Source organism: Coregonus lavaretus (assembly GCF_964263955.1).
Source record: "Coregonus lavaretus genome assembly, chromosome: 2".
Classification (NCBI taxonomy): domain Eukaryota; kingdom Metazoa; phylum Chordata; class Actinopteri; order Salmoniformes; family Salmonidae; genus Coregonus; species Coregonus lavaretus.
In genome coordinates this window covers 50,418,636-50,443,352 of record NC_139989.1, presented here as the reverse complement: position 1 = coordinate 50,443,352, position 24,717 = coordinate 50,418,636, and the positions used below count along the sequence as shown (strand labels likewise).

The 24,717-nt window shown below is 42.5% G+C and overlaps 2 protein-coding genes across 2 annotated transcripts; one reads left to right on the top strand and one right to left on the bottom strand.

Annotated features, from left to right (window-relative positions):
- The first annotated feature begins 364 nt into the window (after positions 1 to 364).
- LOC311145153 (uncharacterized protein) lies at positions 365 to 5,446 on the top strand. Its single transcript, XM_084181352.1, has 5 exons — positions 365 to 521; positions 1,791 to 1,887; positions 3,105 to 3,695; positions 3,990 to 4,115; positions 4,213 to 5,446. Exons 2-5 carry the CDS (start codon positions 1,856 to 1,858, stop codon positions 5,192 to 5,194), a joined length of 1,731 nt encoding a protein of 576 aa, XP_084037478.1. The 5' UTR covers positions 365 to 521; positions 1,791 to 1,855; the 3' UTR covers positions 5,195 to 5,446.
- Positions 5,447 to 8,406: 2,960 nt separating this feature from the next.
- Positions 8,407 to 16,117, bottom strand: LOC311104769 (eukaryotic translation initiation factor 3 subunit D-like). Its single transcript, XM_084146671.1, has 16 exons — positions 16,005 to 16,117; positions 15,188 to 15,313; positions 15,032 to 15,077; positions 14,730 to 14,866; positions 14,549 to 14,634; positions 14,364 to 14,436; positions 14,018 to 14,133; positions 12,863 to 12,995; positions 12,493 to 12,640; positions 12,164 to 12,294; positions 11,903 to 11,988; positions 11,544 to 11,673; positions 11,292 to 11,434; positions 10,624 to 10,816; positions 10,275 to 10,368; positions 8,407 to 8,511 (listed from the first exon to the last, which is right to left on the bottom strand). Exons 2-16 carry the CDS (start codon positions 15,308 to 15,310, stop codon positions 8,495 to 8,497), a joined length of 1,656 nt encoding a protein of 551 aa, XP_084002797.1. The 5' UTR covers positions 15,311 to 15,313; positions 16,005 to 16,117; the 3' UTR covers positions 8,407 to 8,494.
- Between the last annotated feature and the right edge of the window lie 8,600 nt (positions 16,118 to 24,717).

The following is a 24,717-nucleotide window of genomic DNA, read 5'->3' as shown; positions in this document are numbered from 1 at the left end:
ACTTCAACTGTACATGTCAGTACATACACACAAAAGTAGGCCACATGAGGGAGAGGCGTTGTGCCACGAGGTGTTGCTTTAATTGTTTTTTGGAACCAGGTTTGCTGTTCACTTGCTCTATATGAGATATAAACATTGCCTTATATGTTTTTACAGGTAACATACCACATCTGTCTGAAATGGTTACTATATTTGTCAGCTACCCTCTGAAGTCGCTAGTATTTTACAGAACATTTAGTCTCGCCATCCTTCTAAATAAAACTTTAAAATTAGCTTATAAAAATAGACCACAATCTTGTTCCACGCAACAAATTTGTTTACTAAAGGCTTTGCTCTGTATTTGGGCGTTTCTTTCTTGCCTCGCAGTCTCAATCATTCAAAGGAGTGGTGGTGACGTGTCCAAGCGTTCTTATCATAGCTCAATGGGTCCAAGTTGAGTTTGGTGAAGTAAGGGAAACGAAACTGGGAAGACAACATTCCTTGTGTAGGGAGCCTGAACAGCATTTAGCCTCTTTGTCAAGGTGAGTGAGTTTTATAAATCCAAATTTCTTTACACAAATGAAATGGGCAATCAACAGTTGAAACAATAACAAAGCATTTTACCCGCCCCTGTTTCAGCTAAAAATGGAGGGTTGGAACTGGAGATAGCTAATGAGGCAATAAGTTATATTCTTCAAGGCTATCGTTACTTTTGTTGATAACGGGATATGGAGAAGGGAGAGTCGGTCAAGGATGGATTCAGACTAGGTGGTAAATTGTATGACAAGTGGCAGTTTATTCAGAGTAAAGATATCTGGTACAAGCGTGCACGGACTCGTTCTTTCAGCTCATATGGAACTTGCAGACGGAGCCCCGAAAACACAGTGCACATATGTTTTATACAGTTTAGTAAAGTAGGTTGAGTCTGGCAGATCTGGTCTTCTGGTTGGTCCATGCTGTTCGAGCGTCGTCCTCTGTGATTGGGTCTAGGAGATCTACGCGCTGTAGCTCAGGCCCTTTGTTCCGAATGTTCAGCAAAGTAGGAGATTTGGTGTGTGTGTTTAGTTATCTTATCTTGAGTAAGTCTGTGTGTGTGAGTGCATCTGTGGCAAGAGTCACGAGATGTTGTTGTCTATAATCAGCAATGACCCTAACACCCTGTGGTCAGGCGTTTCCTGTTTTATCAATGTCTATGCAAGGTTGGTGTCAGCATTCTGTCTCTGAGTGTGTGTTCAGCATCATGTGCCTTTTGTGCAATGCAGAACATGTTTTCTGCAATATATGTGCCTTCGAGTTCTTGACAAAACTTGTCTTGAAAAAAGGAATTAGTTATAGCAATGTAATAGCAATAAGCTATTTATAAAAATAGCATTTCTTACACTTTATACATCAAAAAATGAATGTAGCAACTGCAGATTGCTCCTTTTAAATGTTGTTTCAACACGTTTGCCCCTGTGCTTAATTTGAGCTGTTGGAACAGGATCCGGCATGTCTCAGATTTGACTTTGTTCGTTCAGGCACATATTTACCCGGATCGAGTACCTCTCGCGGCAGGATTTATTAATTGTTTCACTGTTCGTACTGTAAACATTCTAATAAAAGCGATGAGCGTTAAATCAAGTTGCTTCCTAGTTATTTCTCCCGCCCCCCAGAGCGTAAATCAAGTTGCTTCCTCGTTATTTCTCCTGCCCCCCAGAAAGACCATCATGTAAAAGCGCGTTCATCCTTCTGTGAATCCTGTTTATAAATTATATCAGAATAGAAATGTAGACTTTTATTTTTAATGGCTGTGATTTTTGAATTATCTACAGTTGCATTGGACATGCCATGGGGACAAGGCAACACTGTTCAGTAACGATATCAACCAAACCAGGAAATGTCCAAACACAGGGAGAGCATCATGTCACGGTGAGACTATTTACATTTACATTTTAGTCATTTAGCAGACGTTAACCAGTTAAATGTAACTAAATGTAATCGAAAATGTCATTAACGTAATCCCCAAAAGTAATTATGTATCATGAGGGCTCATGAGGGCCATACAAAATAACTAGTAATGCTGCATACTCAAAAAAAGGTTAACATCTCACCTTTCTGGTAAAAAATAGTTATAAATTGCTGAGGTGTAGTCACTTTTGAGGACACAAGCTCAAGTACACAGTACAAATATGATACACATGAAAATATGAAATATTTTATGATGTATTTCCTATTCAACAAAACTGTATGAATATGGCTTGAAATGACATATGCTTTCTAAATATAGCATAATGAAATGTATAATATAACATTTCACCTTCCTTATAACTGTAAATTACATATTTGTATGTTTAGTGTTAGAGAAACTGTGCATATCTTTTAAAGGTATCTCTTGATCAAAATGTCTGCCCCATGGCTGTGAACATCTCACATAGCTGTAGCTTGGCTTCCTGAACTCATTAGGAACTCGCCTTTCATCTCATATCAATCCTGGCCCTCTATGACAAACAGGATGTGTTATTTTTATGTCTTTATTTTTTAAAGCTATGAATGATTTTAGATGAATGGCTATAATTCGATCTCTGAATGTGCTACCATGATGAAACCACTCTCTCCTGCTTCGCTATGATGTAACGATTGCAGGCATGCGCTTTGTCAGTGGCATAGGGTTCAGGAGTTGATGGACAGTTGGAAGAGTGAATGAAATGGTAGGAGGGACATCCCAGTTTCAAGTGGTTTCAGGTTTCACATCCTGCATCACACAGGTTCAGAAAAAGATACTACTGTGTCTGTGGGAACCAGGGCTTTCGCTCAATGCAAGCCATTTCGATCTACGGTGTCCACAGATCGATTTATAAGCAAAAATGTCGTTCGGTACCAGAACCACGCAGGTCACCTAAACAGGGGACCTTACATCTAAGAGGTTTAATAACTGGGGCAGAAAGGAGAGTGTTGTTGGGCTACTTTACAAAGACAACAGAGGGCAGTGTTGACAAAGAATCTAAGGTTCATTCAATAAAGGCCGTTCAATAAAAGGATAAAGTTGGTGGATAGGCACTCTGTAAATCTACAACTTCGTAATTTTATATACTGATTATCCTGAATTCAATAGTAAAGCTCCTAACTGAAGCCCACTTTTGTTACAGATCAGAGTTAACAAGGGAGCTCTTGGGCCGGTACATCTCAGACACCCTCAGCCACATTAACACAGTGAGGGAGTTCTGCGAAAGGCATTCCAAATGGGCCCTTCAGAGGGAGAAAGAACTGGAAATGATGAGGGACATCAAGGAGAGGGCAGACAGAATCAACCTTAAGTTCGACCATGTCCGTAACTCAGCGACCAAGCCCAAGGCGTTTGGGGAGTTCTTATGGAGCGGTCTGACCCAGGTGACTGCAGACAGTAGGCGTGAGGAGCTGGAGAAGGAGCTGGGGGCTGTACTAAAGGACACTCTGGGAGGCCTGGAGAAGCTGGATTACTTCCTGGATGCTATGGAGTGTCTGGCGGTCACCTGTCTGTTGGTGTTTGAGGAGAACAGGTTCTTCTGTCTGGGGACGAGCCCTGCCAGTGTTCAGGCTGTCATCATTGCTGCCAGAATGACCTGCCCTCTCCTCATCCACTTTAAGAGGGATGCTAAGGCCTTCTTTAGGCCCAGCCTCCTCAATGTAGAGGTGCTGGCCTTCCAGCTGGATAGATACATACAAATCAGCCAGCAGCTCTGTAAGAGGATGGAGAAAGGGTAAGTGGAGCTCCCATCACAAATGCTTCAACATTAACTTATGTAATGTTCTTCATTGCCATTTTACTGTTAGAATACAGATCAGACCACAGCTTGAGAGTAAACTTGGGTAAGATGCCTCATACAGTTTTAATGTCATAATTTATATTATATTAGTATAATTGTACTATTTTTGTCCTTTCTTCTCAGAAATGTAATTTGACAAGGTTCTTGGGCTGTTGTGATATAATTCAAAAGCCACATAATAATCTAATGAATATAATGTAATGTTGAAATTAAAATGCATTGTTACAGTAGCTCCATCAGTCAAATGCTGTTTTGGAAAAAGAAGAATGACATCCCTGTGGTCAACCTTGGTGATGTGAGGGAAGAGTCCATACAAAATATGCTGGATCATTTGAATCAGCTGAGTGATATCAGGTAAGGTTAGTTTGGTTGTTCTCTTTAAACTTCTGTTAATATTTTTATTTTACTGGTATACAGTAAATAGATGTTGAATCTGTGTCCCCTCTGTCAGGATGGACCAGCACCTCAGACTGACGTTCCTGTTCCAAGAGGCTGCTCAGTGCTTCATTGGCCGGTTTAGCCAGCGCCGACCCAGGATGGAGCAGTTTCTGACCAAGCTGGAGGAGAGTGCTGTGCAGCTGGACAGGATGAAGCTGGGGGCTAAGATCTCCAGTGTGGCAGGCAGCTCAGTGGGGGTGGCTGGAGGGATCCTATCCATCGTGGGCTTAGCTCTGACTCCTGTCACTGCTGGGGTGTCACTGGCTCTCACCATTGCAGGGGTCAGCCTGGGGGTCACCAGTGGGGTCAACAGTTTAACCACTGGCATCACAGAGATGAAGGTCAATAGCATCCATGAGAAGAAAGCCAGTGAATTCTTCCAGAGTTTCATGGAGGACGTGGCGAGTCTCCAGGAGTGTCTGGAGGATGTGGCCAGGAATATGGAGCCCATCCTGGGGCAGAGAGGGGTGGACGTCGTGCTGGGAGCAGGGAAGGTGATTGCCATCGTAAAAGGCATCGACTCCATAGTGGACTGTGCCTCGACTCTGAGTGTGAAGGCCCTTGCAAAGGAAAATTTGATCGCAAGTGCTGGTAAGTTGGCGCTCCAGGAAGGCAAAGCAGCACGAAACCTGCCCAAGCTAGCAGGGGACATCCCGGACATTGGACAGGTGGCCAAAGGCACCCCACTCGCCCTCTCCAGCTCAGCGCGGGCTGGTTTCATCACCCTCAACGCCCTCTTCATTGGCCTGGATGTTTTCTTCATCTGTAAAGACAGTGTGAGCCTGGCCAAAGGCAGTAAGAGTGAGATCTCCCAGCTCATCCGTGCCAGAGTGGCATTGTGGCGCAGAGAGCTGGACTCCTGGCAGAGGATTCATGACTCGCTGTGTATAGGAATTTGGAAGTTCAGAAAGTGCCAGAGAATCCTGGAGCAGCCTTTTTACCCTCCTGGAGGAGAATCTGAAAGAGAGAAAAAATGGATGTGTATGATACAGTAGGACAACATCAATGACTTACCAGTTTGAAGTTAGGGCCTCAAACATACTGTACAGTTGCACATACTGTACATTGCCTATCTGTGAGTCATTTTGATTATGCATTTTACTTGATTCTCCTTTATTTTTTCATAATTGAATGTAATAAATAAAAATGAAGGCAATTTAATTAAATGTATCCAGCTTAGCACTTATTCAGAGTAGTCTGTTTAATGTCATGGCCTGTTTCCAAGGATGTGTTCAGTCAAAATACTGAAATAATAAAAATTAAAAATTAAAAAAAATATGTAATAATGTTTCTATGATTGTGCTGCTGACATGTACCTTCATGCACAGAAGACTCATCTTCCTCACTTTACCAGAAGTTGGAAGACGTCTTGCTAACAGGCAATGAAACATGTTAGTGCAATTTATTCTGATGTTGACTTGTGTGAAAAGTTTTCTATGAGACGTTATGAAATGGAAAGGGACTCATCATGTCTGGCCTTATTTGTGTTAGGGATGTAGCTCAGTTGGTAGAGCATGGCGTTTGCAACGCCAGGGTTGTGGGTTCGTTTCCCACGGGGGGTATAAAAAAATAATGTATGCACTCACTAACTATAAGTCGCTCTGGATAAGAGCGTCTGCTAAATGACTAAAATGTAAATGTTAATAATAGTAGGCCTAGTTTCTAGTGTTCTGAAATACCTTTGTAAAAAAAGTATTAAATAAATCATGTATGTACAATGTACAAAAAAAAAATAATATGCACGCATGACTGTAAGTCGCTTTGGATTAAAGCGTCTGCTAAATGGCATATTATTTTTTTAAATATTATTTTATTGGTATTTTGTACTGCATTCTCATTTTCATCATGACAATTTAATACCAGACATCAGTGTGAAGCAGTCCGTAGTCATGTGTACTTCAAGACAAAAGCATTGTGTTGTACAACAGAACACAATAAGAACACTTTCCATATGTGTTACCTGATATTTTCTGCTTCCACACAACTTATTGTAATGGTGATTATGAATCATCCTAAAACATGTGAGTTCCCTATATGTAATCCTATATGTACAGAAAGTGTTAAATCCCTTGCCCATATCATTTGACTTTTCTATATTTTGCATACAAGGAAACAAAAGCAGGAGGACTCGCATAGGACAGCCTGAGAGGCAATAGCTTTTTACAGCCAGTGTCTTGCCCTTGCCCCAGTGTAGCCTTGGCAACAGTCAAGTGTGGTAATCAAAGGCAGCAATACACACACACTGTAACTTGTGATAATCAGAGCTATTTTCAGAACTAGTAGGGATTGCGGCTATAATGATTCATATTCACATTAATAACAGAAAATCATGCAAATTGATCAGACATTCAAAATATGCAGAATGATGGGAATACAGTGCATGCAGATAAGTTCTATCAAACAGTAACGAGGTTCTATCAAGCAGTAACGAGTCAGTAATGATACATTTCCATCCAGTTCAGACTCTATATTTACATTCCATTCTTTATCGTTTACACACATTGAGAAAATACTGGCAGACATACAGTATATATTGTTAATCACATAAAACAACTTTCTCAGTGAGTACTGTAGTATAGTATTTTACCCACTGTCTGATTTCTCCTCTGTGTATCCTCTTTTTCTGCCGTCTCGTGGCCTCCTCTCCCTCTCCTTGCACCTCCCCTGTCTCCTCCTCCATCTCCAGCTGACCCTGTCCAGCCCCATCTCTCTCTCTCCCTGTCCTCCTCCTGGTGCCACCTCTCCTCCTGCCCCTCCTTCTCCCTGGCCTCCTCCAGGATCAACGTGGATGATCTCCCTCCGGACCCCCAGAGAGAAGCCCCTGGAGGGGAACCCCTTCCAACCAGGCGTGTCCACCACTGTCACCTTCCTCTCTGCAACCTTGCCCTGCCTCCTCAGAGCCTCCCTGGTTCTCACCCCCACCGCGTCAAACACCCCCTCTGCCCAGGATGGCATTGCCCACAGCACTCTTCCCCGCCTCTCTCCGATAAGGATTATTCGCAACCCTGAGACTACAGAGAGGGACTGCTTGGCCTAAATGAACAAACAGAATAACATAATTCTATTAAACAACCTTTTCTCACAGTATGTATTATAGCTGTGAATGAAAATCACTCATGAGATCATTACAATCATTGTATTGAGAGACTGTCAGGACAGTTTATCTGACTGCAGTGTGTGTTTTCACTTCCTGTTTCTAGTTTTGCCAGGATAGATCAAAAGATGACCTGGTTGAGAATCTGAGCTTCCAGTGTTCCATTTCCACCATGACCTCATCTGAATCCACTGTTTATCATACTTGTATGATATGGCAACACACAACCAGTGCCTTCGAAAATACTCCACTTTCATCAGAACTGAACGTATACAGTCAATGTTTTCCCCAGTCCTCTCCTCTCCCATCTTGGGAAGTCTTTTCTGAATGGCTTACGGTCTATAGCCATACCCTACTAATCAATCTTTACTGTCCGAGGGATCCAAAGTTCACAGTGGAATTCCTTGAATGTTCATCCAGCTAGACAACACTACTTTGGCAGGAAATAACGGTCTGGCTTTAACACTGCCCCAAGCAATACTGTTTGGGAACAGCTTATTTATTGTGCCTGAGGAAGATTCAACTTTTAGACACTGGCTCAGCGCCTGATGAGTTGGGAGGGGTTGTTTCTGGACAGGGCCCTGGCGATAACGAAACAGACTCACTTTTCAGTAGTAACACATTTCTGGCAAACAAGATTGAATGTAAGAACTCACCCTTAGTAATGAATGAAGGTCATATTTGTCATTATGTTTGATTGTTGAAGGTCCTTCTCTAAAAACAACATTCATTCTTTGGCAGATAAAAGCATCGACTGGAAGAACACCTTTACATTGGCTCAGCTTTGACCATGTGTTTGAGGAGCAGACGGGTGACATGCCTTGGAAGTAATCTGGGACATAGATCAGCAGTCTGACTGATGTAGCTCTGCCCTCACCAACTACCCAGTAGCCATTCACTCAACATGTATACAGAAATGTCAAGTATCTGTAAATATACCAGAATACTCAACTGCTATCAACCCTATATACACTTCACAGATACCGAGCAGAATAGGAATCCTCATCATTACTCATTTTGATGACTCATGCCTGCTTAGTGTTTATTTTTCAGTAGGAAAATAATGATCTCTCCTTTTAGTAGGAGAATATAAAAAATAAATGGAAACAAGAGCCAGTTTCACAGATCTTTATTTGAACGTAACAAGGGAGTATTTTCTGTGTGGTGCAGGCCACCTGGTCACTGGTGCAATCGCCACACCTTAGGGTTCTGGTTCATCTACAAAAAGAGGAGAGGAAGTAGAGAGAAAGGAGGGGGAGAGAAAAGGACATTAAATCAGTAAACATAAGTCATTCAGAATATGGAAAACGTATTGCACAAAAAGTCATCTATTAATCACATTACTTACAAACCATTAGACTGAGATTACAATCAAATATAAATCAAATTCAGAGACCACTGCCCACACATTGTAATATATACAGTGAATTCGGAAAGTATTCAGATCCCTTGACTTTTCCCACATTGTTACATTACAGCCTTATTCTAAAATGGATTCAATTGTTTCCCCCCCCCCTCAATCTACACACAAAACCCCATTATGACAAAGGAAACGGAAATATCACATTTACATAAGTATTCAGACCCTTCACTCAGTACTTTGTTGAAGCACCTTTGGCAGCGATTACAGCCTCGAGTCTTCTTGGGTATGACGCTACAAGCTTGGCACACTTGTATTTGGGGAGTTTCTCCCATTCTTCTCTGCAGATCCTCTCAAGCTCTGTCAGGTTGGATGGGGAGCGTCGCTGCACTGCTATTTTCAGGTCTCTCCAGAGATGTTTGATCGGTTTCAAGTCCGGGCTCTGGCTGGGCCACTCAAGGACATTCAGAGACTTGTCCCGAAGCCACTCCTGTGTTGTCTTGGCTGTGTGCTTAGGGTCGTTGTCCTGTTGGAAGGTGAACCTTCACCCCAGTCTGAGGTCCTGAGGGCACTGGAGCAAGTTTTCATCAAGGATCTCTCTGTACTTTGCTCCGTTCATCTTTCCCTCGATCCGGACTAGTCTCCCAGTCCCTGCTGCTGAAAAACATCTCTACAGCATGCTGCCACCACCATGCTTCACCGTAGGGATGGTATTGGCCAGGTGATGAGCGGTGCCTGGTTTCCTCCAGACGTGACGCTTGCCATTCAGGCCAAAGAGTTCAATCTTGGTTTCATCAGACCAGAGAATCTTGTTTCTCATGGTCTGAGAGTCCTTTAGGTGCCTTTTGGCAAACTCCAAGCGGGCTGTCATGTGCCTTTTACTGAGGAGTGGCTTCCGTCTGGAAACTCTACCATAACGGCCTGATTGGTGGAGAGCTGCAGAGATGGTTGTCCTTCTGGAAGGTTCACCCATCTCCACAGAGGAGCTCTGTCAGAGTGACCATCGCCCCCAATTGCTCAGTTTGGCCGGGCGGCCAGCTCTAGGAAGAGTCTTTGTGGTTCCAAACTTCTTCCATTTAAGAATGATGAAGGCCACTGTGTTCTTGGGAACCTTCAATGCTGCATACATTTTTTGGTACCCTTCCCCAGATCTGTGCCGCAACACAATCCTGCCTCGGCGCTCTACGGACAATTCCTTCAACATCATGGCTTGGTTTTTGCTGACATGCACTGTCAACTGTGGGACCTTATATAGACAGGTGTGTGCCTTTCAAATCATGTCCAAACAGTTGAATTTACCACAGGTGGACTCCAATCAAGTTGTAGAAACATCTCAAGGATGATCAATGGAAACAGGATGCACCCGAGCCTCACAGCAAATAAAAAAAGGTATCCGTTTTTTTATTAGTAATACATTTGCAAAAAATTTAAATGAAACTGTTTTCACTTTGGCATTGTGGGGTATTGTGTGTAGATGAGGATAAAAAACAAACAATTTAATCCATTTTAGAATAAGGCTGTAACGTAACAACATTTGGAAAAAGGCAAGGGGTCTGAATACTTTCCTAATGCACTGTAAACACTGTACAGCTACCGCGTAGTGTAAGGTGGCAGTCCTCACCTTCCTCCTCCTCGTCCTCTTCATCATCATCATCTTCCTCATCTTCATCTGAGCTGAAGGTCCCGTCAGGCAAGCTATACACGCGGATCACTTGCTGTTGGCAAAAGCACACAAACACAAGATGATGATATTGACTCACACTGTAAGGAACACTAACATTTATAGGGCTCTGTGTGCAGACACGGTGTCAGACAATGGGGGAAATCAACTACTACAAGTTGCTCGGAGACAAGTACTAGTCTTTTGAATACTAGTCTTTCAAGTCATTGGCAGCTCTCTACAGAAACAGTCAAGGGTATGCTCTGCTCCGTGGTCAAGCATCACAGAGGCTCAGCAGTCCCGGGCTCACCTTGTTGGGGTCCTTGAGGATGAGGTACTTGCCCTCCTCCAGCTTGCGGCAGATGTCGATGACACAGCGCAGGATGCCCCAGGCGTTCTCCATGCTCAAGTTGATCTGGCTGGCAAACTCAGTGGGCTGGAACTGCTGGGTGCCCAGGACCACGTGGCGTGCAGAGTCCTTCGCGTGGTAACGAGACACGTACCTGGAGACATGGGAGGGAGGGGGGATTTAACTGATGGAGGTTGGTTGAATTGTTTTACAACAGAGGATGTACCGAGCTATTCAATCAAATGTATTTATAAAGCCCTTTTTACATCAGCAGATGTCACAAAGTGCTTATACAGAAACCCAGCCTAAAACCCCAAACAGCAAGCAATGCAGAATCAGGGTGGCTAGGAAAAACTAGGCAGGAACCTAGAGAGGAACCAGGCTCTGAGGGGTGGCCAGTCCTCTTCTGGCTGTGCCGGGTGAAGATTATAAGAGTACATGGCCATTAAGACGAGATTGTTCTTCAAGATGTTCAAACGTTCAGAGGACCAGCAGGGTCAAATTCAACTGATAACCAAGTGAATTTATAGACATTTGAAGGGGAAAAACAGTTTATGTGTACAGTATAGTTGCACTCTACCTGTGTGTGTGTATGTGTGTGTGTGTGTGTGTGGGGGGAGGGTACTGACCCTAGCTTGAGGTACTCAGACCCAGCCAGCATGGCACAGCAGGTCCAGCGGGCCAGTTTGTAGCTGTTGTTCTTTAGCTCAGTGGCCAGAACAGCTCCTCTCTGAGAGTCCAGCTTCTGACGCCAGTCCACTCCATTACAGTGCTAAAGACAAGAACAAAACATTCAACAACACCATTAACCATTAGAGGGGAGGTTAACACTGCATTTCATCCCCAGTGATAGCATCAAATATCTATTACTGGCCTCTTACCCTGGAGTCCCACTCGTTAAGGGTCTTGACATTGATGAAGGACACCTCTCCGTTGGCCCCAGTCATCACTCCATCATGCTCACAGCGTACAATCAGGTCAATGTCCTCCCCCAGCTTCCAGCGGCGGTACCTGAGACAGAAACACAGGTGAGTTTACAGGTCTACACAGCAACACCTCTCACCACTAACCCAGAGTATAGAGTCCTGCAGGACACAGATTACATGGATCCATTTAAAAACAGGAGTACCTAAAAAAAAAATGTCTTCTTACAGATGTAAATGAAGTAACTGTGTATAGACTGACTGCTCAGACGGTCTGCAGTACTGAGAGCAGCATGAGAGCAGGGGTCAGTACCCACCTGTAGGCAACAGAGGCCACCTCACTCTTGTCTATGTCCTCCTCTACAAATGGGTTGGGGTTAGGGAACTTGTGCCTCTCCCCGCCCTGAGGGAAAAACAAAGACACGTCATCATACTAGAACTCTCTGAACTTTAAAATAATTAACATCCAAATAAGATGTATTTTTACAATGGCATAAAAGCATGGACTCTTTCCACATCACACTCACATTGAAGGAATGGCACTAGACATGTCCATTGGTGTATAGTTGTGGTCTTACCATGCGCAGACACTGCTGGCTGAAGTTATGGTTGATGTAGGTAGCCTCCATGGCCAGGTTACGGGGCGAGTTGAAGGAGTTGCCCTCGTCCTGTGGTGGCTCGTTGGCAGTCTCACTCACCGTCAACAGATCTGACATGAACATTTACAAATGGTTCGATGAGCCAAAAAAAACAAAAGCACCCCTAAACATTGGCATTATGATGACAAGAAGATTGAAATATTATTGAGTTGGATACTAGGTATAACTACTGATTCACTAGTAAACAAGACGTCCTTGACCAGTCAGACGGACCAACAGTTGAATAGATTTACTTGAGAAAGCCTCACCAAAGTCAGAGTTGTCCCTCTTGTCAAAGAAGAGCTTGTTGCCCACTCTCTGCACGATGATGTCCCAGGAGTTGACTGAGCGCGTGCAGCACATCAGGGTGGCCAGAATGGCATCGGTGGCAAACACGTTGCCCTGGGTCTTAGCCAACTGCAGAGAGGAGGGTATAGGGAAGGATTTAGATCAGAGAAGACAGTCTACAGGGCAGTGGACATTGTAATAACCATGTTTTTGTTTCTGAAATGTGTGAAACCATTTGTTCTGAACAAGAATGTGCAGACAAAACAACAAAAGGACTGAATCAATAATATGTTGCTCTGGCTTATTGTACCTGGCACAGTGCTGTACATGTGTGGAATTGAGAGTGTGTACCTTGCGGATGACAGGGTCGTCGGTGGTGGTCACTGTGTGGAAGATCCTCTTGATGCTCTTGAGAGGCTTCTCGTTGCGAGTGGTGACGCGGTCAAAGGCCTTGTCGTAGTACTCCAACGCACCACAGCACTCACTGAGGGAGAAAGAACATCTATTGACTTTACGTGGATATAATAAAAGGGAAAAAACGGACTGATTGCAGCTGAAAAGCAGCTTGAACATCATGTTATTCAGACTGTGGGTTTTGTTCTGAACTGTGTGATTGAGCCATAGACTGTAAAAAATATGGACAAAGCCATCGATGACGTCACCCCATTGTTTCATATGAGATTGCTCAGTGGTCGATGATCAGGAAGTGTCATTTCAGCGTGTCGCCATCTTTTTACATGGAGGAGTTTTTGGAAACATTGCATGCGCAGTTTGACCTACTCTATGAAGCGACGTTGAAGGCTAGCTCAATGCTGCCCCCTCTCATGGAGTATATCAAGTTCTGAGTGGCGCAGTGGTCTAAGGCACTGCATCGCAGTGCTAACTGTGCCACTAGAGATCCTGGTTCGAATCCAGGCTCTGTCGCAGCCGGCCGCGACCGGGAGACTCATGGGCGGCGCACAATTGGCCCAGCGTCGTCCAGGGTAGGGGAGGGAATGGCCGGCAGGGATGTAGCTCAGTTGATAGAGCATGGCGTTTGCAACGCCAGGGTTGTGGGTTCGATTCCCACGGGGGGCCAGTATAAAAAAATATGTATTCACTAACTGTAAGTCGCTCTGGATAAGAGCGTCTGCTAAATGACTAAAATGTAAATGTAAATGTAAGTTGAAGGCCGACAGAGGTACTGCAGGCTGCCATTAGCAACTAGATTATTCTTATAACTTCGTCCGTGTGTGATTTTAAAGTAAATCGGTTCAAGGACATACATCTGGTGAAATAGAAGCCATTATTGGTACCATGAATATTTTTCGTTTTCGTTTTTTTTTGTATATCCACAAATATTGACCACGAAGATCGCCATTTCCCCATTCACTATAACGGGGATCCTGTTTTCTGGAAACATTGCCTGCAGTACCGCGGTCGGCCTTCAACTTGAAATCCTCAATGCGAGGGGGCAGTCGTTCTCCCCTGGATTGAGCACAGATGCAGTGTTGATAAGTCACTCACATGTCAGTGGGGTCCTCCACCTCCATGTATCTCATCTTCATCAGCCTGGGGAAGTCCATCTCCTCCTTCACCTCCCAGTCACTCCGGACCTCCACCGACGAGTCCCGGGGCTTCAACTGGGCCTTGAAATGAAAGGTATGAGGGGGGAAAGGAAAGGGGGGTAAGGGGGAAAGGGAAAGGAGGAGAGACAGGCACGTATGGTAGCGTTAGCAGGTGTTTGGGAAGACTGTTGCCAGAAAATTTATACGACTACATCAGACGTTATCTGAGGAGTATCACAATATGCTTCAGATGTCAGAAGGTGCACTGATAAAACAGTCCACATTCATCGTTGATCTTCCCATACCTGGGATTTCTGGTCCCACTTCTGACGGACACCAAACTGCTTCTGGAACTTTTTCTGTAGACGCATGCGATCCCTGGACAGAGCCACATTAGATTAGACAGAGGTATAGAGAAAACCAGACAACGACATGAGTTTTAGAATGTCACATTAGCAGTGGATTGGCTAAACAACTGCATGCAGCTCACCTCTCCTTCTGCTTGGCACTCTTCGGCAGGGTCTGCATATTGAACTGGGTCAGGTTCCTGCGGTCCTTGTCCCTGCGCAGATTCCTCTGTAAAAACAGAAAAAAACACCATCCTGTTATAGGTGACACAGAAAAGCATTTTTGGGGTACTGTGTGTGTGGTCGAGCAGGTTAGTCTTGTACCTGAGCAAACCTCATGCGGTTCCTCTGGTAGGCAGTCTTCTGCGTCTTGGCAGTGTCCACCAGCTGGAAGCTCGTCTCGTCCTCCTCATGGAAATAGGCATACTGACTACCACCCCCAAACTGAGATGAGTACTTGTCTGTCAAAACAATCAACCAAACGTCAAATTATGGCATCCATGGTCTGAAATACCAGAAAATAAATAAATATTGAATATAGACATTTAGAATAGGCAAGATATTCTGGATTATGTTCACACCATATCATGTTGTTATTATGAATCCTACAATTCAATTTAACCCACTTGTGTATCTCTTGTCCTGGTAGGTTGCTCCAGTCCAATCAGCTACCTGCACAGATGGACAGAATAAAGTAGATCAGTCAGCCTAATTTCCTCCTCTTGAAGCAGGACAAACTGCTGTTCATAATTAAAAGTGTGAGGCAGCAGAGGAAGACCAACCTTTCCCAGACGGTCTCCTTTGCTGAAGGGCTGGTAGGGCATGTCCTTAAACTTCTCAGGGACAGCACAAGGACCCCATCCTGAGGGATTGTCCTGAATCTCAGGGGCGTGGAACTTCGCCATGGTCTGAGGTTAGGGCAGATGTTTTAACATTTCAAACGAAACGCTGATTTGAACAATATCTAGTTACCTTATACTATGTATATTAGATTGAGATTTAGTGTACATACGAGGGCAAGTGGATTATAAAATTAGTAACCTTGTCCTCAGGGTCTCAGACAATATCAATGAACAGCACTGTTTTCACTCAGCAATGCACTAACATTAGATAGGCATTTCAGTTTGCGCAGTGGCCTAGTCATCACGGACCCAGGAGACATTACCATTGGATTGCTAAAAAACTGCCATCGATAGACTATTTGCATATTGCATACGTAATCATCATGCAGCGTAAGCTATAGCTAACGTCGTTATCTACAACCCCCTGGCCTAAGCTTACTATCGTTAGCCAGCTAGCATTATATTAGCAGGTGACCTAGTTAGCTAGCTAACAAAAAAATTCACAACACCCAAATGTAGTAAGGGGACATTAATCGGGGACATCAATGAGTGAGCGTAGCTACGTTCTGTTTCCATATGGACACTATGGCACGCTAACCAGCATGCTTGCTAGCTCGTTAGCCAGGTGGCAGATAGCAAGTTGCTAACAGCAGTGGCAGTAACGTCCTCTCGAGTACATCTCACATTATGTTTATCCTAAACATCTTTGTAAACATGACATTTTCATACATCTTTAAATGTCTCATTCGAATCTCACCTTGAAGATTGTGACGACCAAACGGCAGCTTTTATTCGGCCAATCAGCCGAGTCACAATTTTCTTCTAAAAGCGCCTTAGAAAAAGGAAGTATAAAAGTACCGTAAAGACTGTAAAACTACCGTAAAGACTGGTTTTCCGGCAGACTAGACGCTTTGTTGCATATTGCTGCCATTCACAGGTCGGAGTGTGAATTGCACATTTTGTTCCCCCAAAAAAAGTGAAATGGGGAAAAAATGCATTGCACCACCATCTAACCCTAGATATACACCACTATCCCCAACAAACCCACCACCCCTTCACACTACTTTGGCCCTAACATCCTACACCAGGCCTCGCCCTGGGAGGCTGGAACCCCCTTCTCTCAAACCCCCCTGTAGTTCTTCTACACTAAAATCTTGACACCCAAAAACGTCTCTGCTTTCCATCTGTGCAGTAATGACCATAGCAATAAATGCCAAGAAGCCAACCTTACTGTGTACTACTCCCTTCACAGAACAGCGCAAACTGGCTCTAACCAGAATAGAAAGAGGAGTGGGAGGCCCCGGTGCACAACTGAGCAAGAGGACAAATACATTAGAGTGTCTAGCTTGAAAAACAGAAGCCTCACAGGTCCTCAACTGGCAGCTTCATTAAATAGTACCCGCAAAACACCAGTCTCAACGTCAACAGTGAAGAGGCGACTCCGGGATGCTGACCTTCAAGGCAGAGTTGCAAAGAAAAAGCCATATCTCAGACTGCCCATCTTAATCTTTTATTTTTATTGGCCAGTCTGAGATATGGCTTTTTCTTTGCAACTCTGCCTAGGTCAGCATCCCGGAGTCGCCTCTTCACTGTTGACGTTGAGACTGGTGTTTTGAGGGTACTATTTAATGAAGCTGCCAGTTTCAGAAGAAAGTTCTTTGTTTCTGGCCATTTTGATCCTGTAATCGAACCCACAATTGCTGATGCTCCAGATACTCAACTACTCTCAAGAAGGCCAGTTTTATTGCTTCTTTAATCAGCACAACAGTTTTCATCTGTGCTAACATAATTGCAAAATGGTTTTCTAATGATCAATTAGCCTTTTAAAATGATCAACTTGGATTAGCAAACACAACGTGCCATTGGAACACAGGACTGATGGTTGCTAATAATGGGCCTCTGTACGCCTATGTAGATATCCCATAAAAAATCAGCCGTTTCCAGGTACAATAGCCATTTACAACATTAACAATGCCTACACTGTATTTCTGGTCAATTTGATGTTATTTTAATGGACAAACAAATTGCTTTTCTTTAGAAAACAAGGACATTTCTAAGTGACCCCAAACTTTTGAACGGTAGTGTACATATATACAGTGCATTCGGAAAGTATTCAGACCCCTTGACTTTTTTCACATTTTGTTACGTTACAGCATTATTCTAAAATTGATTAAATTGTTCATCAATCTACACACAATTCCCCATTATGACAAAACAAAAACAGGTTTATAACATTTTTAGCAAATTGATAAAAAATACAAAACTGAAATATGACATTTACATAAGTATTCCGACCCTTTACTCAGTACTTTGTTGAAGCACCTTTGGCAGTGATTACAGCCTCAAGTCTTTTTGGGTATGACGCTACAAGCTTGGCACACCTGTATTTGGGGAGTTTCTCACATTCTTCTCTGCAAATCCTCTCAAGCTCTGTCAGGTTGGATGGGGAGCGTCGCTGCACTGCTATTTTCAGGTCTCTCCAGAGATGTTCGATTGGGTTCAAGTCCGGGCTCTGGCTGGGCCACTCAAGGACATTCAGAGACTCCTGCATTGTCTTGGCTGTTTGCTTAGGGTCATTGTCCTGTTGGAAGGTGAACCTTTGCCCCAGTCTGAGGTCCTGAGGGCTCTGGAGCAGGTTTTCATCAATGATCTCTCTGTACTTTGCTCTGTTCATATTTCCCTCGATCCTGACTAGTCTCCCAATGCCTGGCACTGAAAAACATCCCCACAGCATGATGCTGTCAACACCATTCTTCACCGTAGGGATGGTGCCAGGTTTCCACCAGATGTGACGCTTGGCTTTCAGGCCAAAGAGATCAATATTGGTTTTATCAGACCAGAGAACCTTGTTTCTCATGGTCTGAGAGTCTTTAGGTGCCTTTTGGCTAACTCCAAGCGGGCTGTCATGTGCCTTTTACTGAAGAGTGGCTTCTGTCTGGCCACTCTACCATAAAGGCTTGATTGGTGTAGTGCTGCAGAGAGGATTGTCCTTCTGGGAGGTTCTCCCATCCCCACAGAGGAACTCTGGAGCTCTATCAGAGTGACCATCGGGTTCTTGGTCACCTCCCTGACCAAGGCCCTTCTCCTCTGATTGCTCAGTTTGCCCGGGAGGCCATCTCTAGGAAGAGTCTTGGTGGTTCCAAACTTCGTCCATGTAAGAATGATGGAGGCCACTGTGTTCTTGGGAACCTTCAATGCTGCAGACATATTTTGGTACCCTTCCCCAGATCTGTGCCTCGACACCATCCTGTCTCGGAGCTCTACAGACAATTCCTTCGACCTCATGACTTGGTTTTTGCTCTGACATGCACTGTCAACTGTGGGACCTTATACAGACAGGTATGTGCCTTTCTAAATCATGTCCAATCAATAGAATTTACCACAGGTGGACTCCAATCAAGTTGTAGAAACATCTCAAGGTTGATGAATGAAATCAGGATGCACCTGAGCTCAATTTCGAGTCTCATAGCAAAGGGTCTGAATACTTATGTAAATAAGATATTTCTGTTTTCTATTTTTAATACATTTGCAAAAATGTCTAAAAACCTGTTTTTGGGCTATTGTGTGTAGATTGACAAGGGGGAAAAATCATTAATTCCATTTTAGAATAAGGCTGTAACGTAATAAAATGTGGAAAAAGTCAATGGGTCTGAATACTTTCCGAATGCACTGTATGACAAAATGGAGTGGCAGTATAGTTCGTTACCATCCTCAGTAGCTTTCCATCTAAGTTGTCAATACCAGGTGGTTTCTCATCATTGATGGACAACAATACATTTTCACACTAACTTGACAGAATAAAAATGTTTCAACGCTTTCCTTTCATTATTAGGTCTTTTATGCATTTCATGCCTGAGTTTGCCCAGTTCACCTATGAAATAGTCATACAAATAATTGCCAATATCAAAAGGTTTTGTGATGAATGAGCCTTCTGATTCAGTGAAAGATGTAGTTGAATTAGTCTTTCTGTCCATTATTTCATTTAAAGTACTTCAAAGCTTTTTTTCATCATACTTTATATTATTGATCTTAGTTTCATAATACAGTTTCTTCTTCTTTTTGTTCAGCTTAGTCACATAATTTCTCAATTTACAGTAAGTTTGCCAATCAGATGTGCTGCCAGCCTTATTAGCCTACTCCTTTTTCTTCATCTCTCTCAACCATACCGTTTTTCAATTCCTCATCAAGCATTAACAGTTCTAACAGGCAGTTTCTTAATAGATGCATACTTATTAATAGCTGGAAGAAACAATGTCATAAATGCATCAAGTGCAGCGTCTGGATGCTCGTCATTACACATATCAGACCAACAAATCTTTTTTACATATTCAACATAGGAATCACTTCAAAACGTTTTGTATGATCTCCTATACACTATTTTAGGCCCAGCCTTTGGAACTTTGGCTTTTCTGGATATAGCCCACTGCAGTATATTATGGTCACTATGTCCAATGGGTGTGGATACAGTTTTAGAACAAAGTTCCGCATCATTAGTAAAAATGTGATCAATACACGTGGATGATATATTTCCTGTAGTGTTTGTAAACACCCTGGTAGGTTGATTAATAACCTGAACCAGATTACAGGCACTGGTTACAGTGAGAAGCCTCCTCTTGAGTGGACAGCTTGATGAAAACCGGTCTATATTCAGGTCACCCAGAAAATAGACCTCTCCGTTAACATCACATACACTATCAAGCATTTCACACATACTATCCAGATACTGATTGCTAGCACTTGGTGGCCTATAGCAACACCCCACAAGAATAGGCTTGAGATGAGGCAGGTGAACCTTCGACCACAGCACTTCAACAACATTTGACATGATATCATCTCTAAGCTTGACAGGAATATGGCTCTTAATCAGTGGAGGCTCTTCAGAGGAGGAAGGGGAGGACCATTGTCCTCAGTGAATTTCATAAAAAATGTTTTGTTAAAACATTGAAAAAGTTATCCTTGTTAGATTAATTTATACAAAATATATGAATATGTCACCAAATAATTGATTAAAACACACTGTTTTGCAATGAAGGTCTACAGTAGCCTCAACAGCACTCTGTAGAGTAGCACCGTGGTGTAGCCGGAGGACAGCTAGCTTCCGTCCTCCTCTTGGTACATTGACTTCAATACAAAACCTAGGAGGCTCTTGGTTCTCACCCCTTTCCATAGACTTACACAGTAATTATGTCAACTTCCGGAAAACGTCCTCCAACCTATCAGAGCTCTTGCAGCATGAACTGACATGTTGTCCACCCAGTCAAAGGATCAGAGAATGAATCTAGTACTGAAAGCATAAGCTACAGCTAGCTAGCACTGCAGTGCATAAAATGTGGTGAGTAGTTGACTCAAAGAGAGGGAAAGACAATAGTTGAACAGTTTTCAACAAGTTCATTTCTTCAAAAATGAAGGAGAAGCAAATGCAGCTGGCTAGTTTAGTTACTCAAACACCCGGCTCAAACAGAGGGATGCTATGTTAGTAGCTGGCTATGACTATCCAACACAAAACTGGAACTCTTCCAAGTCAAGGTAAGCTTTTGGTTTTATTAATTTATTGCCATCGGGGCCCGCCGGTGTAACTGCTTACTGACTATACACTGAAACGTTACTACATGATTGTAGCGGGTTTACTAACGCATTAGTTCTATTAGCTATGTTGACTAGGATGTTACTTTAGCTAATATGGGGACAACGATGTAGGCTGTGTGTAGCGTTTATGACTTGGTTTGGCTTGGAAAGGTTTTTCTGCCTGGTCATACAGCTAATGTGTTGTTCATTGAAGTCTACAAACGAAGGGAAAAAGTGAGTGGAGGAGAGTGCATAGAGGCAAGAAGGAATACAACGTGGCTGCTATGAAAGTGAACTGTGTTTATGCGTGATCAAGGGTGTATTCATTCCGCCGATTCTGTTGAAAAACGTTTCTTAAACGGAAGCAAACGAAACAGGGATAAAAATACCTGAATTTGTCCAAGAGAAACTCTCGTTTGCAACTGTTGGACTAAGGATTACACCCTAGATAAGATAGATGCAGGCAAGAGTGTGCAAGGTGGTATTGAATGTGTCACTGTCTGTCCATGTGTCACTGTCTGTCATCTAAAAATGTACTCTTGACCTGTGTGCAAGGTAAACTTTCATTCATAGGCTAGGTTGTAGCAACCTCATGATGGTGTAGTGTCGAGTTAATGTTGCTAATTATGCTGTAACAAAGGAGTCCGCTTATACTGAGCTTTGATCATAAGTTTTATTCATATCACAAGATTTCAGCATAAGTTTACAGATGTATATAGCATCCGGAGAGCAGTGTCCGAAAAGAATATGTCTGCTGCTCTGACCTTCTTTGTTCCCATCCAGTACTTATAATCTTTCCCAAAATATGGGTGGCTCCCTCTACTGTCCAATCACCTGTCTCCAACAAACAGACTCTGTCTGTTCTATGGTGTCACTCTAAAACTACTCCCTCTAACACTGAATAAACAGCCTCTCAGGTTCCCCTTAAAAACATTAGCAAAGTCATAATTCTTAATACACTACATATTTCCCCCCTTCGAGACTAACTAAAAGTCTCGAAAACAAAAAGAATAGGATTATGACAAGTAACAATTTATCTTATTGAGTATCTTTAACAATAAACCAAAAACAAATTTTTCTATGGAGTGCAAATACCTTTCTATGAAATATGAACAAATCTTTATGAAGTGTGAATACATTACTATGAAATATGAACAAATCTTTATGAAGTGTGAGAGCGAAAAACCTGTCTGGCAGCCTTCTTTCCAAATATCCATCCATCAATCAAGACAGTAAAATTCTCTCACGGCCCCTCTGCCCCAGGCAACCACCTAAGTACTCCAGATCAATTCATAAATCTTTATCAATGCATTTGAAACTATGATGCCATTAAATACACATGAAAGCCCCAGCAAACAAAATACTATCCAAAATGTCCACTCTCAGGCTGGTCGACCCATCGGACCCTACTGTGGATTATCTCTATCCCTGCATAGACTCCATGTCCCTAAGCTTCCACGAAATAAACAAAAACATCTAAGATCCCCACATGTATCCAATAACATCAAATATCATTCTACAAAAATTAATACCTAAGAATATGACACAAATTATGTATTACACATGCAAATATGTCTATATTTCATTGCAGACACTGGAATGTAGTCCACTACACTTCATTTCCTCAGCAGTGTCGACTTCCAATGCATCATCGATGATGGAATCGGAACCTTTCCACACCTTCCTTGTTCCATTTCCTCCAGTCCCTTCATATTGTCCTTTCATATTGTCCTTGTTTGAGTATTTCAATCTCTACATATTCCCCCATATGCTTCTGGAAGAAAAGAAAAGACCAAACAGTATCTTTTGCAAAACAACACATTCAAATTAAAACATCAATATCAACTAAGAATATAAAAATGATATATAAATGATATATCAAAGAATATAAAAATGATATATAAATGATATATGAATGAATCACATTATTCTATTTCCCCCCTTTGATTCATAACAAAACACTAAAATCACACTAATATTGAAAAACATTTGAAAAATGATCAAATAATAAAAATGGATATTTATCCATCAATACTCCATCCAGTCCCACTTGTCCCTCTTCATCCAGATCAGGAACAGTCAACAACGGCATCTGAGTGTTGTCTCCAGGCATCACAACTCCAACCCATCTCAATATCATAGCTTTCGCAAAGGTCAGTAACAAGGCACAAAAGCAAAACATCACACACAGTGCTATCAGAGCTGCTACTAAAATCTGAACCATCACTGCTCCCACTGGGCCTAACTGATCTTGTAACCAAGTCTTCACTGACCATCCAGCACCTTCAGATCTACCAAATGCATCCCTTATATTCTTCAATGCATCTATAACACTAGTGATATTATCGGAACTATCTGGAATCAAAGTATAACAATCATCCCCCGTCAAATTCATAGCCAAACATAAGCCACCTTGTTTTGCTAGAATATAGTCAAGAGCCATGTCATGTTTCAACAGCGTCAGTCTGTGACTTCTTTGAGTATTCGACAGAAGGTTAAACCCTCTTACCATTTCATTTGCAAAACCCTGCAAAGTACAAGTAATATTATCAATATGATCTGCCAAAAATGTTACACCATACCATGGAAAAAGTCCCAGTCCCCACTTCTCTCCTAGACTTATCCTCCAATGGTAGGCTTCCAGACTATGAAATTCTGCCATGTCCCTTTTCACCCTCTTTCCAAACCTAGACTCAGATTTATCTGTGTCCGGTGCTTCCCCTCTTTCAATGGTAAAAACCTCATATGGAAGCTTCAACGTCGACATGTAACAACATCCTATCCATCCATAGGTAAGAATATATACTCTCACCACAAACCCCTAAATAACTCCTATCCATCATATGTTTTATTAGAACAAAAACAGCTTTTAGCCCTCACTGGTTTCCTCTCCAATGCTTCATGAAGCGCTGTTAACTGATTTTCCTTCCTATCTAACAAATTCACATAGGGTATTTCATTTAACCAAGAACACTTAAACTTAGGCCTAAACAAATGTTTCGACAACGACATTATTGTATCCGTTAATGATTGTTGCTGATACAACAGCCATGATAAAGCATAAGATTGACACGTACTTGATAAAGGTTTAGCGACCGTCTCTAAAATAGAACCCCATGTGCCTGGTGCTGGAATTCTCAACAGACATGGACCCTCAAGATTCCTCACTGATCTTACAGAATGAGTTAACTGCTGGAACCAAAGATTCCTACCTGCCCATCCATCTTTAATTTTCAAAACAGAAGAATCAAACCCATATGCCTTCCATTTAGTTTCTCTCTTCCCTAACGAGCGGTATTGATCAGATGTATCTTCTGATGTTCCGTTGAAATCAAAGAACTCATCCTGTACCTCCATGATAGTACCTTGCACTATTTCAGATGAATCTATATCCTTCTCTACCTCCATCTGCTCTCCTATTTTAACACTATCCTTACTACCATTGACAGCACTCTTCATCCGTAACATAAACTCCTGAGTCACTCTTGCTACATCCTTTAGTTTCAGAAAAGTTGTTGTTGGTGTCTGTGTCATACTTCCTACATTTGTTATCTCCGTCGTACCATTAATCTCTTTCAAAGTTACTATTAAAATAGTTGCTTTAGTTGATGTATTAACACTCTTAACTATTTCCAGTGGGAAAGTTACTGATATCCTCTGCGTATTATTTACTGTTGGAGTAGCTACTGTAATATGCTTCTCCTGAACTCCTTTGGTGACTGTGGAAGTTTCAACAGACTTCAAATCTTCTAACATAAGCGTCACCTTACGAGTTACATAGCCTTTTAACCAATAATTCTTAGCCGGAACAAACTTTAATGCTTGCACTAAATAAGTACACATATATTCTCCCTGATCTTTCCATGTAACATTACGCAAAATAAGTGAGCAATCACTCATAACCC

Excerpts from the sequence above, each read along its gene's own strand:
- LOC311145153 (XM_084181352.1), top strand. The coding sequence starts at position 1,856 with ATGTCCAAACACAGGGAGAGCATCATGTCACG. Across the intron at positions 3,696-3,989 it reads TGTAAGAGGATGGAGAAAGG|TAGCTCCATCAGTCAAATGC; the intron begins GTAAGTGGAGCT and ends GCATTGTTACAG. Across the intron at positions 4,116-4,212 it reads AATCAGCTGAGTGATATCAG|GATGGACCAGCACCTCAGAC; the intron begins GTAAGGTTAGTT and ends CCCCTCTGTCAG.
- LOC311104769 (XM_084146671.1), bottom strand. The coding sequence starts at position 15,310 with ATGGCGAAGTTCCACGCCCCTGAGATTCAGGACAATCCCTCAGGATGG. Across the intron at positions 14,437-14,548 it reads AGTGCCAAGCAGAAGGAGAG|GGATCGCATGCGTCTACAGA; the intron begins GTGAGCTGCATG and ends GGCTCTGTCCAG. Across the intron at positions 11,435-11,543 it reads TTAACGAGTGGGACTCCAGG|CACTGTAATGGAGTGGACTG; the intron begins GTAAGAGGCCAG and ends TCTTGTCTTTAG.